Source organism: Medicago truncatula, chromosome 5 (genome assembly GCF_003473485.1).
Source record: "Medicago truncatula cultivar Jemalong A17 chromosome 5, MtrunA17r5.0-ANR, whole genome shotgun sequence".
NCBI lineage: Eukaryota > Viridiplantae > Streptophyta > Magnoliopsida > Fabales > Fabaceae > Medicago > Medicago truncatula.
The window spans coordinates 34,777,605-34,796,050 of NC_053046.1; the positions used below are offsets into that span (position 1 = coordinate 34,777,605).

Here is an 18,446-nt window from a genome sequence, read left to right on the forward strand (position 1 = left end):
TTGCTTCAAAATTTTATAATCTTATTATATTCAATTTAGAAAGGTTAGTCCCAAAAAATAACAATTGGATATTAATATAGAAAGTGCATATTGCTAGGAAGAAACTAACATTTTTTTATATTAACCATGTCATCACACCTTACTAATGTAGAAAATGCATTTCAATAGAGAGAAAACTACATCTTTAGTACTAATACTAATATGAGCATACATAGAGATACATCATAATTCATAGATATTGATGTCTTCGATTTTTAGAGTATACAATGATAAAGTTTTTGTAGGATTGTACTTAACGCCAAAATATCACACTTTAAAAATCAGAGCGAGGTTTTCATTGATTCAAGTTAAATAATAATTTTCATGAAATTTTCATAAAAATTCTCATATTGGCAATAACCCTAATGAGTACCAACACTTGGAATCACAACATAATATTTATGATGCAACCCTTATAACGTAAATCTTAATCAGGTTAATATTAACACTTGATACAAAAGAAATGCTCAAATTTACAATCAATGTATTAATTCAAAGTAACATATCAATTCAAATAAACATTCATATGCACCGCAACTTGCTAATTCAAATGAACATATTGAGTCATCGAACACTTAAAGGTAAAACTTGCTTATTCAAATGAACATTCAATTCAATATGTATATCTCACATACATAAATCACATGAAGTAATATGTGTAACACCAATACATATGTAAATAATTTAATCGGATATCATGATTATCATATAATCGTCAACCTAACAATTTTTTAATCAAATTAAAAACTATATATTTGCATACATAAATTATGTAATCAAACACTTTTGATTTATGGTTTCGTAATTGGCTATGCTACCAATGAAGGGAAATCACGGCATGACATATTTGTAATCATACAAATATGTAATCACACATTTAGTATTATAAACAGTGAGTGATATCTAACAATACATCACTGTTATTCAAGTGACGAGAATATCATTTGATTTGATGAAACTCTTATATTATAGTTTTTATATGTACAATTGTTTTTTTTCCTTATGTTTGTATTGAACACATGACATAGATCAACTCATTTTTTTTTATAATTCAATATTGTGCACATAGACATTATTCATATTATGTAGCAAAGATAAATTACATCTAGGTCACTTGCATCTCTCTGCATGACTTGCAGAGTTTCCATATACCAACATTATAATCATCTTGTTACATACAATGTTTAAACGATAACAAATCACTTGACTCCACATATAAGGATCATAGTGGTTTCAGATTGAATCCCACACCACAACTAATATGGTAATATCTTATGACACTTGTATTACACGCTATGTAGTATTCTTATGGCAGATCAATTATGTATAAATATTACTCTTAATATTAATATTTATTTGTAGATTTGATATTTCATATCCATGACCTTTGATATGTGATTATCAGTTTACTCACATAATAGTTTTTACGCATTATTGTTATTCCACTTCATCGTAAAACTTGAATACATATAGTTTAAGAACAAGCGTGCTTATGATTAATGAGGTCTCACGATTAGATCACACTTAATGATCCATTAATCAGCCTAACTATTGTAAGGACTTTATTATTTTGAAACAAATATAATAACGAAATGCTTTTTTATTATAATTGAATAGTCAAGATACAATTTCTAAGTTTAAACATAAAATTTATCGACCTTTAGGTTTACATCGAAAAAATATAGCTACTATGAAATACAATATTTGGTGGTCTATAAACTTGAAATATTTTGAAGATAAAATCATACATTACATGGCTATGCTAACAAGAAAGTCATTGAGTGTCTTAGATAATAGTAATATGAGTTGACCTACCTTCATCACTTTCCTACGATGAAGACACCGAGATTGAGTCCTTTGCATGTGGTTCGATGAATTCCTCACCTGAATCACTTCAAAATAAACATTGATGCAACTATCAATGACTCTTATTGGAGATTTTACGCGTGATTCAGAACCACAATGAAAATTATTTTGTTGTGGATTGCTGGAAGATAAAAGGATCAAATGATCCTTTTTACTAGATGAATCGTTTACAATTTTGGATGGAACATGTTTCGCGCCAAATCTCTTTTATGTTGATTGTATTCTTGAAATTGAAAGTACGATCATTTTCCAATAATTGAAGAAGGAAAAAGCTTTCAAAGGGTGTATCGAGAAGTGCTTGAAAGATATTTGATAATTAGGGTTAAAGTTTAAGTATATACTCCCTCTGGTCCTTTTTATAAGAAAAAAATTTGAATTTTTAGATTCATTGAGTAATTGATGTATCTCGTCTAGAATATAGGCCAAATACATCATTTATGCAATGAATCAAAAATGTCAAATGTTTCTTATAAATAGGACCGGAGGGAGTATCTTTTAGTCACTTTATGCGTAGGGGTGGGAACAGACCAGACCACCCGACAGGGGCCTATGACCTAGCCTATTTAAAACCTAACTCGGCCCAACTTGTTTAATAAGAAGGCTAGATTTTAACTTTTTATAAAAGCTATTTAATTAAATAAGATAGGCTAAGGCTTACATAAAAGCCCATCAAGCCGGCATATTAAGCTTTTTATATATAATTTCTCTTTCATTATTTATATTGTTGATTTTATTTTTTTATAAACTCAAACATTCATATGATTTGGTTATTACTAGCATGTATATTTGTTTAATTACACCTTCATAAGATTTTGTTATTTAGTCGCATATCTATACATGTGATTTATGTCTTCATATGATTTGACTTAATTAGTAGTAGCCTTATAGGTGTGGCTAGACCTTAGTGTAAAATAGGCTTTAAAATAGACTTTCAAGCTTCATTGGGTCTTTAAAAAGGCCAAACAAGACCTTAAAAACGAGCCTATGACAGGTAATAGGCCAGACTCAGGGCTATACTTTTTGAAGTAGGCCATACTTATGCCTTACAAAGTCTTGACCTATCTCACCAATTTCCACCTCTAATATGCGTAATGGAAATTATTTAGCTGACTCTCTTACTAAGCACGCTCTAAAGTTTGCAGAGGGGGGTGTCCCTTTATAAACCTTGTTTATCTTAATATGGACCATGTTCAACCTTGATCCTACTCAATATATTTGATTATTATTATAAAGTAATAATATCTCTAAGTCTTGAATTAGAAATGTTACACCGTATTTGTCATGTATGACTTTATGAAATGAGAATCAAAGTTACTTTCGATATACGACTTACTCCATTCTTATTATGGTAATCTTTTTAAACCGCACCACTTTTGATAAATTTTATTCTATATTGCACTTTAAATTAAAATAGGCTACAAACTTTTATACAGAAAACCCGCAAAAATCACAGAAAACGATGGGTACAGTTTCAACTTTTGACTTGCTCACTTTAAAGTGCGTAAATTCATTTAAGAGGTCGGTGCCTCCCAATACGTAATCTTGTACACACAATATAATCAAATCTGTAATTGGACGGTTAACACACCGATAATATGCGCGTCAAGTCACACCAACTATTATTTTAGTAAAAGAATTTGACTAAATATTTTTAACTTTATTTTTTTACTCATATTTTTTTATTAAATGAATTCAAATATTTGTTCTTTGTTTGCAATATTAAGTGGAATTGAAATATTTTTTTTCCTTTATTTTATAATAATTTTTTTAGTTAATTTTTTTTCTTTCATATTCATTGATATTTTAATTAATATGACTTTGAAAAAATATGTTTTTAATAAATTAGATATTTTTTTTCAAACTTAATAAAAATTTTATTCAAACCAATATAAAAAACTGACACTAAATTATATTTATCATTGAGAAAAAAGTAATAAATAAATTATATAATTTATATTTTATAAAAAAAATATGAGTACAATTTCAACTCCTTAAATTTTAGTCAAAAATACTCTAATTAAAAAATGAAAATATTCAAAATTGAGATAGTCTACATCAGCCAACCTCATCCAAAAGAACAAGCATGCAAAAGACAGTAGGTACCTCCAAATATTTCTGTGAACTAACACACCCATGCCATGTCATCAATCCATGTGATATTCTCCAAAACACAATCTCAACCATTAGATCATCATAATTTTATTGATTCCTAGCCGTCCATTTACTTATTCAGATGAACACAAGATATAGGTTGGGAAAAAGAGGAGTAAACTTTTTTTAATATATTTAATTTCTTTCCAATCTTTAATACATTTTTCTTCCTTTAAATTCAATCCTCAGATCTTGCAACTATCACACACATCAAAAACACAATCTCATTTCTCTTAAAATTTTCTATCTCTCTTAGAATATTTTTCTCTCAATTTTTTTAGCTCTTTTTTCCTCACTATTTTCAAGCTTCAATGGCTACTCAAGAGGTTAATAAGCCTCTTTCACTTCCTCCATACCCTGAGGTAAATTCACCCCCCTAATTCAATATACACCCCTTTTCTTAGTTTTTCAAGAAAATTAACCTTTCATAGTAAAGTTGCAATTTTTTCACTGATCTGTTTGATTTCACAATTTTTACTCACTTGGGTACTCTTTTTTTTCCTCACAAAATTGTAATCTTGAGCTGTTTTTGTAATCAAATAAGGAAAAAAAAATTAGGGTTTATGAAGAATTTAACCAAACAGAAAAAAGTTCTTTTCATTAATTTCAGCTCAATTAATCTTGGAATTCTTTGTTTTTTCACTAACCCATTAACATGTTGTATGATTTTCTCAACATGGTATCTTTATTTCTGAAATTTTTTTGATTTTGTTCATGTTTTTTTTGTAGATGATTATGAAGGCACTGGAAGCACTGAATGAACCAAATGGTTCAAACAAATCATCAATTTCAAACTACATAGAATCAATCTATGGAGAATTACCAGAAGGCCATTCAATTGTTCTTGCAAATCACCTTAACCAGATGAAGGATAATGGTGACCTTGTTTTTGCAAAGAACAACTACATGAAGCCTGATCCAAATGCACCACCAAAGAGAGGACGTGGAAGACCACCAAAGCCAAAGGATCCATTGGCTCCACCACCAGCTGCTGTTCTGTCCCCACCAAGGCCAAGAGGTCGTCCTCCTAAGGACCCTAATGCACCTCCAAAGACCCCTAAGCCTGCTTCAAGTGGAAGAGGAAGGGGTAGGCCAAAGAAGGTTCAAAGGACTGAGAATGTTTCAAATCCAAGTGGTGGAGATGGTGATGGTGCTGGTGCTGGTGCTGAGGTTGATGATGATGATGCTGCTCCAAGTGTTGCTGCTGTTGCTGTTCCAACTACTAGTGGAAGGGGAAGGGGTAGGCCTCCTAAAGTTAAGCCTCAGATGACTGAAGTGAGTGTTGAATCATAGATGATTGATTAGATGGAGTCTAATTAACTCTTAATCTTGATGATTAAGTAGCGATTAAGTGTAGAAGTGGGTGTGGTCTTATTATTAGATTTTATTATTATTAAGTTTCATGTCATTAATGTAATTGCATTTGTAAAATCTCCATGTAGTCGTTAGTTTAGTCTATTAAGAAGAGAGAGGCTTTGTTGGGTTATTTTGTTAATTGTCAAACATGACAGTGACTTTGGGCTGATGATATGATAATATGATCTTGTTTTTCATTGTTGTGTTGTCAAGATCTTACTTTGGATCTCAATTTATTTTCTAAACTTATGCATAATAATTCATTTTGTGGAAAAGGGTGTTTTTTAGATCTCAATTTGATTTTAAAAATGGTGTTATAATTCATATTGTGGAAAAGTGTGTTTTTTTATATCTTTATTTCAAAAGTGTGTTCTTTAGATGTCACTTTGATTTCAAAAATGGTGTGATAATTAGGTTTCATTTAGATATTAAAAACACAAGGTGTTGCTTCAAAAAATGAAAATTGAATTATGTAGTACTGTAGCTTTGGATATTGAAAGAAATGTGGACACTGTTTGATATTTCTGAACAAAATTCTATGAAAGAACCTCGTACGCCACGACCTATATTTTCTCTAATCTTTGATTTGGTTTGACCTCAATCTTCAATGTCACCTTTCTTGCATTATTTGTGTCTTACACTGACATTGATTGACTCGTTTGGTCAAATTTGTTAGGAGGTGATCTACTACTATAATTTTGGAATGTAAATTGAGTGACCAATGAGTAAATCTAAACGGTATTTAAATTCAATCTTATAGTGTTTCACTACTTTTATCTTTTTGATCCAAATGAGATTCAATTTTATGGTTGGACATCTTTTAACTTATTTGGATTGAGAGTAAGGATTGACCTCATATTGAACGTAGCCATAATTTGGTATTTTTTTTTTAAAGTTAACATAGTTTGTTGAAATTGATGTTGAGAAAAATCTAATACGAGACATTGAGAAGAATATACTTTGAGGCTTCAAACTATAACCTTGTTTTCCATTTGAATTTTGTTGACTACCATGAGAATCCTTCGTCATCATGATGTGGATGTTGAAGAGTTCACATGGATTAAAAGATTTGGTGTTTTTCCCCTTCATAATTCTTGCGCCCAAATCAAATTTTCATCCGTTTTACGAAAACTATAAATTTTAATTTTGAAGTTAGTGTTAATGCGATAAATATTGTATATGACTTTCATTTCTCATATCAAATCAAATTTTCATCCGTTTTATGGAAACTATAAATTTTAATTTTGAAGTTAGTGTGAATGCGATAAATATTGTATACGACTTTCATTTCTCGTATCTCAATGCAAACTTATTTCGGTTTTACAGACGCTACAAGTTGTTAGTTTAGATTTGACGCGTGATAAAAATGTTTTCATCGGGAATATAAACATGCGATTAAATAGAAATCCATCTATCATCATACAAAAAAAAGAAAAGAAATTCATCTAACATTGTCCAATATTAGTTTATAAAAAAAGTTGAGAAAAACATAAATAAAAGAAGAAAAAAAGGTAAAAAAATAATAGAAATTACCTTCATAGCATCTACAATATCACCCATAATGTGTGCCTATACACTTTTTTGATGAAAACTAAACAAAATATCAATATCATTAATGTTATGAAAGTTAAAGGAACAATTTCGTTTGCTCAAAAAAATAAAAAAAAGGAACAATTTCAAAATAAAAACAAGGGTTAATAGGTATTTACTCCCTGTAACATAGGTCATTTCCGATTTCCGCCCTATAAAATTTTTATCTTGAAAAATAAAATAAAATTGGTTTTTGTTTGTCCTATTAGGGAGATAAATCAAAACAAAAATATTTTACAGAGAGGTGAATCAAAATAAGAATTTACAGAGGAAAAAACAAAAAATAACTTAAAGACCTATTAACCCTAAAAACAATAACTAATCCATAGAGTACAATAGAATAACTTCAAGAACTGTGAGATATTCAACATATAACTTTTTAAACAAGTAAAAATATAAAATTACAATACATTTTCTTTTTACAAAATTACAATACATCTTATTTGAGTGGATTTTTTCTTAGAATTAAAATAGAGAGAATATATCCTAGAATTAGGAAATTATATTATATGTTGTTTCAATTCAACGGTTTATCATATTTAGTGCAAGTTTGGTACGTACACTTCTATTTAGTGCATCCATTGATAGGATTATTGGTGACTTGTTGAGTTAGGGGTGGTTGTCTAAGGTTTTGGCTATGAGTGGTTGTAAAATTACAATACATTTTCTTTTTATAAAATTACAATACATCTTATTTGAGTGAATTTTTTCTTAGAATTAAAATAGAGAGAATATATCCTAGAATTAGGAAATTATATGATCCATGTGTTAGTTTCAATTCAACGGCTCATAATATTTAGAGCAAGTTTGGTATTACATTAAACTTTTATTTCTCGCATCCGTTTTACAGAAACTACAAATTTAACTTTGAAGTTAGTGCAAATGCGATAAGTATTATATACAACTTTCATTTCTCGTATCTCAAAGCAAATTTATTTCGGTTTTACAGACGCTACAAATTGTTACTTTAGATTTGGCGCGTGATAAAAATGTTTTCATCGGAAATAATCTAACATCACACAAAAAATGAAAAGAAATTCATCCAACATTGTCCAATATTGGTTTATAAAAAAGTGAGAAAAACATAAACAAAAGAAAGAAAGAAAAGTAAAAAAAATAGAAATTACTATTACTTTTTAGTTGTTTAGAACGGTAGAAATTAAATAGTAAGAAATGAAGTTAAATTATTCATAGCCTTTTGTTTAATTGAACCTAGAAAGTATAAAATATATAGATTTAATTTTATACACCGATAATTTAAAACTTTTTTACATACGTATTCAATTAAATCATGAGCCGTGAATAATTATGGAGATATATGAAGAAGTAACATATAAAAGTGACAATATGATGTGATTTATTTTTTGTGTGAATCATGTATCTGCGCGTAAATGTAGAGATTAATCCCTTTGATCTAGATGAGATCACAATGAGTGACAAAACTTCCACTCAAAAGATTTAACTCTCATAGCTGGATTCAAACCCAAAACCCCTGATTAACCTGAAAATATCCAATATTGTCTCATTCAACTGCTCTTGGTACAATATGATGTGATTTGATTGAATCCACGTGTAAATTTTTAACACTATCAATGTATAGCAATTAATGTCAAAACATAGAGTGGATAGACCGGTTCATCCTTTAATTTGTGACGATCCGTCAAGTTCATTCTTGAATTTTTCAAAATAGCCAAATCTTACTGTAATTCGCTTCACGTCTATCAAATAAGTTTCTCTCTTTCAAGTTCAATGTTGATGTGTTTATCCACGCTACCTCTCACATATGTAGGAACCAATTTGATATCTCAAATTTAAATCATCAAAAGTCTAGAAAACTCGTCCAAAAACTCACAAAACTTCATAAAAAAAAAAATAAAAAAAAAAACATCTTCTCAATTTTTTCTCTTATCAATCAACCTTACCACAAAGTCCAAAAACATCAAATCCTTAAATAAGAAACGCAAATTTTCACCATCTTTCATCAATCAAAGGATATTCTTAAAAGAGGGATAAAAAGTTCTATTAACCCTATCTTGTTGAGAACCTAACATTCTCATTACTGCAAAATTTAATCCCTCTGTTACTACCATATTGAATACATACTTTTTGGGCTCATTTGAAGAAATATCAGTGAAGTTTAATTCCTCTGTTACTGCAAGTTTGGAATTATGCCACGCTACCATATTAAAATTTACAACCACATATCTAGCCACTAGCCAGTACATTATCAGTGAAGATATATCATAGTGGTGAAGAAATGGATCATCAAACTTTTCTTTGCCAAGATTTTATTTTTTTATTTTTTATGATTGAAGCGTCGACCTTAGTTTCCTTGCCACTAACTTGCATCTTCAATAGCTAGTTAACTACCTCTGGAGTGTTTGACAAGAACTTTGTAAAGAACAATTTTGTTCATAGGCTTTGCAATCATTATTATTTGATCTCGAATAAGTTTAAGTCGACCTTTGTTCATATGTTGAGTGCTTGAGATTGTCTTCAAATCTTTAATCAGTTTGCAAGACTCCATTCCTCTGTGTAACTACTCCCTGAAAAAAGTTGTATAAACCAACACAACAATAGAAGGGAGGAGAAGAAATTCAAAGTTCTTGATTGAACAAGAACATCATGAGGAAGGGATGGATACAACTTTTTCAGATATGGTTTTCCCTCTCATTTTTTTTAAGATCCCTTGATTGATAAAAGACGATGAAGATTTGAGTTTTTCTTTGGGAATTTATGTTCTTTGAGTTTATGGTTTGGTTGATTGATGAGAGAAAAAAATGGAGAAGATGAATTTTTCATGAATTTCTAAAATGTTTTTACGAAGTTATGAGTTTTTGGATGATTTTTTTGAATTTTTTATGATGTCAAATTGATACCTACATATATGTGAAGTGATGTTGGACCTATTTTAACATGTCTAACATCAACTTGATGTAGAGACTTATTTAATTGATGTGAAATAAATTGGGGAACAATTTGACTATTTTGAAAAATTTACGAGTAACGTCGATTGATGATAAAAAATGTTGAGAAATATAACATTCATGAAAATAGAAAGAAAAACCTTATAAAGATATTGTATTGATGATAGTTAAAATAATGATACAAAAATGAAAGAGATGTATAAATAAACCACTACTCGAACTAATTACATTCTCTAACTAACATTAATTAACAATTGAACTAAACTACTACTGGTTATCATTATTTATAAAAATAAATTCATGCATGTACCAGCGTCTAAAATAGTCCATGTCTATTTGGTCTTTTCAAATTGTTCAATTTTTTTGTCTTTGCCATTTTTAGGAGTCCACGTTCCTCCCTTTTCAACCCAAAATGGCAAGAAAACTTCTGTTAACGGGCTGATACGTAAAATTAAAAGATATTCATTCATTCAAATTGATAGAATACATCGATAAAATAAAAATTCGCTAAAAACAAAAATGATGAATCTGTGAACAAACTCACAACATCCACGTTAATAGCATAAAACGGCAAAGTACTAAAGCCTACACATATGACCATATTTAAGTCTCCAGAATACCCATGCCTCCGGATCTGCAACGTTGACGACTCCAAAGTCATTGGTTTGATCTGCACTGGATCGAAGCTGATTTGACAATCTGAACCGAACAAATACTTGAACGAAACAAGAAAGACAAACAACGTCGCACAAAGACGACGAACAAAACAAGGTCGCACTAAGACGACGAAATCACAAAAAAAGAAACGAAATAGATGTGTAAATCACTTATTTCAATAAAAGGGAAATAGAAAAAACAAGTTAGATGGGTGATTTTGGGTCAAAAATTGACCCTAAATCACCCCTCTTTAGTGGATGAAGGTGAAGAAATTAAGGTTTTGGTGACGGCTCCCAAGAGAGAAAAGGGGGAAGAGAGAAGATATTTTTTAGTTACTATGTATATGTTAAATACTATGTATAACCACATATATTTGTTCAATGAACGTAACTATGTATATGTTTATTCTTTTGGTAAACTATAAAATACGTACATTTTGTTTTGGAGAGACAAAACATATTCTTTTTTATCGGATAATTGTTATATACTTAAAGAGTAAGAGCAGAACTCAAGACTTAAAAGCATTGAGAAATATACTTATATGGTTATGGCGGTATAGCTAAAGTATGAATCAACTCTTTGGAGGCGTTTGTTTCAACTTTCAAGTCATATTTGAAAATTCCTGGGAATATGATGGAGGAAAGATATATTTTTATGTTTATTTCAAATTTAAAATTTTATTTCTGTGAATAAAAGTTGGAATGTTGTTTTGTTCCTAAGAAAATTGGATGGAATAAAGTTCCCATGAATGTGGAAATAAAATCAATAATTACTATCCATAAATATCGCTTAATAATTATTTTCAGGAATACTTTAAAGTTTAAATGATAACCAAACACATTTTCTCAGTAAACCCGAGAATAAAATTCTAATCCTTATATTCCAAGAAAAATTATTGCCAGAATTACATTTTATAAACTTCAAACAAACACCCCTTTTAAAAAAATGAACCAACCTTCCTTGATAAATATTAGACTATTACTTTTCCCACCCTGTGGGTTTCCTCGCGCGCCCTATTTTTTTTTTTCTTCAAAAATGTCCTTGAGTTTCCGGATTTCATAATCCGGAATGGTGTTTTCCTTTGTTACAGGGTGAAAAATGGAGTTACGGGTTTTTCCGAATTTTGTAATCCGAAAACTTCAAAAAATAGGGCGCGTTATATGATGTTTTCGGGTTACATAATCCGGAAACTCCCTAAACACCCCTTTTCAAGGTAAAACAGTTCGGATTATATAATCCGAACTGTATCAGCACAAATTCTAAAAATGTTTGTAACATGGATAGTCATTTTAGGGACAATATTAATCTTCCTAACTCTCATCCTTCAGTTTTTGGGTCATTGTTACATGTTCTTAGTCAAAAATCGAGTTTTCGGGCTACTTGATCGATTTGCTCCGAAACTTCCCCAGAAAATCAGAAAAAAGTCAAGGATCATGACTCCCTTAGAAGGGACTTCTTTTGGGACCCCGCCCCTAAAAATCCAAAATTCCATCGTTTAGACCCATTTTTTTTTTTTTTTAAATTTTTCATATTCTCAGAAAAATCCGAAAAAATTTGCATTAGTTTTATTTGATTTTTAGAATTTTTTGGTGCTATTTTTATGATTTTATTTGACAGATTTTTAGCATTTTTTACTTGGTGTTTTTTGTTGTTTTTAAAAGCAAAACTCAAAACTGTTAAAATGTGAGAGAGTCTGATGGCTGATTATACATAAGAATTGTCCGGATTATAAAATCCGAAATAGTAAACATGAATCCGGATTTTAAAATCCGGAATGCACAAGTGCATTTTTGTAAAAATTACAGGGCGCGGGAGAAGGTCATAGATGGAAAAAGTAATAGTCTAAATATTAAATAGTAGGTGTTAGATGGAGTATTATACTTTTGGGGAGTTGAATCCACAACATCATTTTTACTTCAACTTATATATTCACCCCCTCAAACCACCAAGTCATGCTACCAAACTTATGTGCAAGAGTACTTTGTATCAGATAGTGAGATGAAATAATCTTGGTCAGAAAATTAAGAAAAATAATTAAATCATGTAAAGTAATGTGACTGTTTAGTCCCTCTGTTAAATGGTCCGTTTATACTCTATAAACTATGAAATGGAGTATAAACTCGGTTTGTTTGTAAGGTTCATTCCACACCTTCATTATAGCTTCAACTTCTTTATTCGTCCCTCCAATCACCAAGCCATGGTATTAAATCTACGTGCAAGATTACCTTGTATGAGATGAGATCATTTTGGTCACAACATCAAATGAAAAATAATCAAAATATACAAGAGACTGCTTAAGTCAATATTATATAAGTATTTTGTTTGTTTTGATAAAATATTTGTTAAGAAGAGAGATGATGAATGATTACTCTTGTTGCCACATGAGATTGTTACACCATCATATAGAAGAAATTCAGCTGTTGATGATGCTTCACTTTATGCACAAACATATGGATGAAGTTTCAATGTCAAGATTGCCTTTCGATTCCCTTCGTTGTAATTCTAGGACTAGTCCTAGAACTTTGCTACCTTCAAATGCTAGAATCCCACAAGGAAATATGGATATGGATTCCATTTAAATTCGTACTTTCTTTATATTTTACCTAAAGAAATATTGTGAACTTGACTTCCTTTCAATTATGGTCAAACTATGAGTGTACATGCATTCAAGTAGCAATGCCAAGTTTAGTATCTTAGATAACATTTATTATTATACTTGATATTCTAAAGATAACATTTTATCTAAGGACATAAAATGATTTGATGTACTTAATTTTCTTACTCACTCATGATGTAGTGCAATGGTTAGCACTACCGGGACATGAGTGTGGGTGTGCGCGGGTTGAAACCCACGACACCCCTCCCTATCCCCGTTTATCTGTGTGTATGTGTGGGATACCATGTCTAGAGCAAAATACAAATAATAAAAATATTATTGAAATTTTCTTGATTAATACGCGATTCATTCATTTGTACTTTTTTTTTTATATAATAAATTGTTATGTTTGTGTACATTTTTTTGGTAAAGCTTATGTTTGTTTGTGTACATTTTATCATTCTTATAAAATTAAAAATTAAATGCAGCAGTGACGTGATTACCTTTGTTGAAATCTGCTGAGGATTCGATGATGATAAAGGAAACAGAGTCTTCTTTGGTGTAGAAATAAAGGGTTTTTTTTGTGGTGGTGGTAGAAAAATGAGATTTCCGGTAAGAGGAAGAAGGTGGAAAGAATGAATTTTAAATTTCAAAATTTGATGATTATGTTTTTTAATTCCGTCCCTATGTAAAAATGCGTTTTTGGTATTAGTCCCTCTACTAAGACCAGTTGCCAACTCATCAAGTGCCACATATGCGTCCGTTAGCCAGCAATGTGTTTTCTTGACGGAAATAGACGGCAGGGGCCAATTTTAAAAAGTTAAGTAAATACAGGGGTTGTTTCGCAACAAAAAAAGATACAGGGACTAAAACGAAAAACGCGCTAACTTACAGGGACATTTTACTTATTTAAGCCTTCTTAAAAATATAATTTTGGGAGAAATTCTTGTGTAGAAACACACTTAACACTTATCAATTACAAACAACGAATAAGAATGTGACACATAATTAAAACAGACACAAATTGAAAAATGATTGCTTAGTAAAAAAATGAAAAACTGTTCCTTCTCTCTCCCATCATCCATTTTTTCTGGCATATATGGTTCCCCCAACAATACTTTGCTATTTTTCCTTGGGATACACCATGCTTCTAAGGAAAATTCATCTTGTTAATGCAGCCTGATAACCCATCTAGTTTTTTAATTTGAAAATACTATTATGTTATCTTGCCATTCAAAAGAGAAAATAAAAATACTGATGTTTTTTTTAGCAAAACGGGGTTAAAGAAATAAAACAAAAAACTGAAATCTAGAACAAATAAATAAATTTGTAAGTAAGTAATGGCTAAAGTAGCAACAATACAGAATAATGCTTATGTGGACTAAAGTTTGATCCATCGATGGGTAAGGTGGTTTTGGGTACCCTTTGCATGTGTAGCCATGGTTTTGGGTAGTTAAGGTCCCGTTTGGATAAACAGCTTATATAGATGCTTATAGCATTAGTGTTTATAACATTAGAGCTTATATCATAAGCTCTTATACTTGATAAGCTATTTATGTTTGGATATGTACACTAAAAAGTACTTACATAAATTGAAGTGTTTGGATGTGACATTACATACGCAATTATCGAAATTTTAAATATTTTTAATTTAACAAAAAAATCAAAGAATTGAACCACAATTATCAAGATTTTTTTTTGATAAAATTAATCAAGGCGTAAAAAAACAATATTATAACATATTAATTATAATTATATATATATATATATATATATATATATATATATATATATATATATATATACTATAATCAATATTTGTCCTTAAAAAAAATATTAATATTCATATAAGACAAAATTAACATTAGAGGTGTAAATAAACATATCATATATATTGATATTAGTGTGCAGTTTGTTACCCAAAAAAGACAAGTTAAAATTTTTTTTTTATTCAATTTCATTTTGTTACGTAACAAAAAAAATAATAAAAATCTTCTTAAAAAAAAAATCTTAGTTACGTTTGTTACTTTAGTAAGATAAGTATATAACAATTTTGTTATTGATGCACCGCCAAAGATAACTAACATTATAATTAAAATATTCCTTCAAAAAAAATTATAATTAAAATATATGTTTTGAAAAAGTGAATCCAGAGAGAATCGAAGGAGGTTACATAAATTCATAAGCTCCTTGTTAAGCCAGAGGGTAAGCTGAAAATTTAGGCTTATTAAAATATGGCAAAAGCAGCTTATGAAACTATGATAAGCTATTTTTATTTATTTACCCAAACACCTTTAAAAAGGCTTATGAGAGTAGATAAACCCACATAAGCTCAAAATAAGCCAATCCAAACGGGGCCTTAGTCACTTGTCGCTATGAACTATGAAGTGAACAATGCATATCGAAAGATTCACGCCCTCCCTTTTCATTTGCGATATATAGTATTTTCATGGTCAAATTATGGTCCTTTTAAGTTTTTGAGGTCTGTAATAGATTGATCTTTAAATTATTTTGATTGCACATAAGTCCTTTAAGTTTAAGGTTTGTAATCAATTAGTCCTTTAAGTTATTTTGATCACAGATAAGTCCTTTAACTTTGTAAAAATTTTCAATTTAGTCCTTCTGCCGCATCATCTTTTTGGTTAACAGAAGAACTAAATTGAAAACGTCTACGAACTTAAAGACTCATGTGTGACCAAAATAACTTAATGATCAATTTGTTGCAAACTTCAAACTTAAAGACTCATGGTGTAATTTAGCCTATTTTCTTAAATAATATTCATCTTCGGCATAATAAAGAAGGCTATATTGTCTCACTATTGTATTTTAATTCTTAAATAATATTCATCTTTGGCGTAGAAAAGAATGCTACATTGTCTCACTATTGTATTTTAAAATTGATGATATGCGTTTTTTTGGTCACTTAATAATCATTTGAACAATTTTATTATTTCATATTTTCAACTTTTTCAATTGAGTATTTTTATCATTTTCTATTTATTAAAAATATTCAAATTATCTATTAAAATTGATAACAAATTAAATTGATTGATTTAGAGTTTACCAAATTTTAAGAGAAGGAAACAATATTCAATTACACTTTCTTTTTATAATTTTAATTGAATTTTTTTTATCTTACCCTCATCAAACAATTAATCAATCTATAATTTCCAATCTAAGTATGCATCTGGATCACTCTTAATATGAAAACGAAGAAAAATTGATTTTACTTTTCTCATAACTATAATTACTTCTATGATATATAATTTAAGAAAATATTAACAGAGTTCAAATATTAACTATACTGAAGCGAAGAGTGAAGAAGGAATCAAGAACACCATGGAAAACTCCAAGGATCTGAAGAGAAAACATCAAGATGAGGAAGGAACTGCGTGTTTGACTTGCAAGGAAGGAGCTAATGAAAACAATCCTGAGGCTACATTGTTTAATATACAACTATGGGTACAAGAGTATGAAAGGATCTCTTCTTTGATTGAAGTTAAAAGGAAAAAAATTTCAGTTTTGTCTGAAAAGATTAGAGAGATAACTATGATGAAATTAAGTACTCCCATCAAAGACCTACAATACATTACATGTTACAGGAAGGCGCGTCACATAGATAAAGTTGACCGTCATTCTACGGAGAGAAAGAAAAGAGGAAGAGTTGGAAGAATTGGAAGGTGACTTGGAGCGATTGTGGAATGGCTGTGAAGACTCCTAGATTTATTGTCATCTTTCTTAGTTTTTTAGTAAAGAATTTTTTCAGTTCCTAGTCCTGGTAATTCATTATTATTTTGATGGGATTTTTGGTTGGATGACTATAAACCTGCAGCTGCAAGAGACTTGCATAGATTAGTAGTGACGTTTAGAACAATAGACAATTTTCCTTTTTCATTCCTTTATTGGGAATATGGGTGAAAATTGACTATATGAATGACATACATAATCACTAACATTATTTCACTCGTTTTTCAAAAAAAAAAAAAAAAGAAAGATATATAATTTATAGTTTTTTACTCGGATGTTTAGAGGTACAAATTTTTTTTGTACTCGCGTGCTTGTAAATGTGTCTATTTGATTTTATGTATTTGTGCAAAAATAAGAAAATACAAGTAGATGAAAATTTGATTTTATGTATTTCTGCAAAAATAAGAAAATACAAGTAGATGAAAACAAATGCAAGATAACTTTTTTGATGTTTATTGTCTAATTTTAAAGTTTTCAATGACATAATTTATAATTTGTTCATAAACTAATAGAATGTTAGAAAATGTTATGCAATTGCTTTAAAAAATCAATTATTTGATAGATATTATACATAATACATGTGATAAGATTTAAAATTTAGATCCACTTTATATTTATAACAAATATAATATTAATTTTTATATGATATGCATGACTAAAAACAAATAATATTTAATACACCAATAACGAATGAAATATGTATATATGCAAAATATATTGATGATTCATATATATAGTTGGTGGTGGTGTTTGCGATTGAAATTCATGACTGACTCCATATGTAATATTCAATACATAAAGAATGTTGGAAATATGTATTGTGTGCAAGATATACTTGTGTTTCGTGCATTTAATTGATGGCGTTGTCTGTGATGGAATGAAATGCATGACACCAAGAGTCGTGTTGAATCATGAGAAAGATGAAAAATCAATTGTGTGTTTATATAACATTCAAAATGATTTTTTAATTTAAAATTAATTATTATTTTTGTTTTTATAAAAAAACTGTTTTTTTTTTTTTTTTATCATTTCTTTAATTAATTATGCATACATTTATTGACGTTTGGTAGATTTATTTGTATGTTACAAACGTATATTTCTTTATTTTAACTGATTATACATGTAAGAATTTTTCTAGTGACACCTCAAAAAAACTAGTTACAACTCAATATGGCTAAAATGCCCATATAATAAAATAAACGATCCATTGATTATGCAATAAATTAAGTCCGCGTAAATTGAGTTTTTTTGAGTTTACATACTTGTACGTAAACTCAAATTTCATGCATAATCGTAAATTGAAGTTACATAAATTATACAATGAACAAATCAATTCACCGAAGAAAAAAATATGAGTCTACGTAAAATTAATTTATCTAATTCATATAAACTGAATTTACAGTAATGAATGTAAAGTGAGTTTACGAATAGTTACATAAACCGAGTTTATACTATACTTCTGAAATCAAAGAAAAAGAAAATGAAATTGAAGAGAATGGAAGGAAAAACATGATAAT

General features: G+C 29.4%; 1 protein-coding gene across 1 annotated transcript; it reads left to right on the forward strand.

Moving 5' to 3' along the window:
* The first annotated feature begins 4,193 nt into the window (after window positions 1-4,193).
* Window positions 4,194-5,610, forward strand: LOC11426698 (HMG-Y-related protein A). Its single transcript, XM_003616245.3, has 2 exons — window positions 4,194-4,418; window positions 4,786-5,610. Exons 1-2 carry the CDS (start codon window positions 4,368-4,370, stop codon window positions 5,347-5,349), a joined length of 615 nt encoding a protein of 204 aa, XP_003616293.1. The 5' UTR covers window positions 4,194-4,367; the 3' UTR covers window positions 5,350-5,610.
* The last annotated feature ends 12,836 nt before the right edge of the window (window positions 5,611-18,446 follow it).

Bases quoted from the DNA above. Each gene is read 5' to 3' on its own strand.
- LOC11426698 (XM_003616245.3), top strand. From the start codon at position 4,368: ATGGCTACTCAAGAGGTTAATAAGCCTCTTTCACTTCCTCCATACCCT. The intron at 4,419-4,785 runs GTAAATTCACCC...TTTTTTTTGTAG, and splicing joins CACTTCCTCCATACCCTGAG to ATGATTATGAAGGCACTGGA.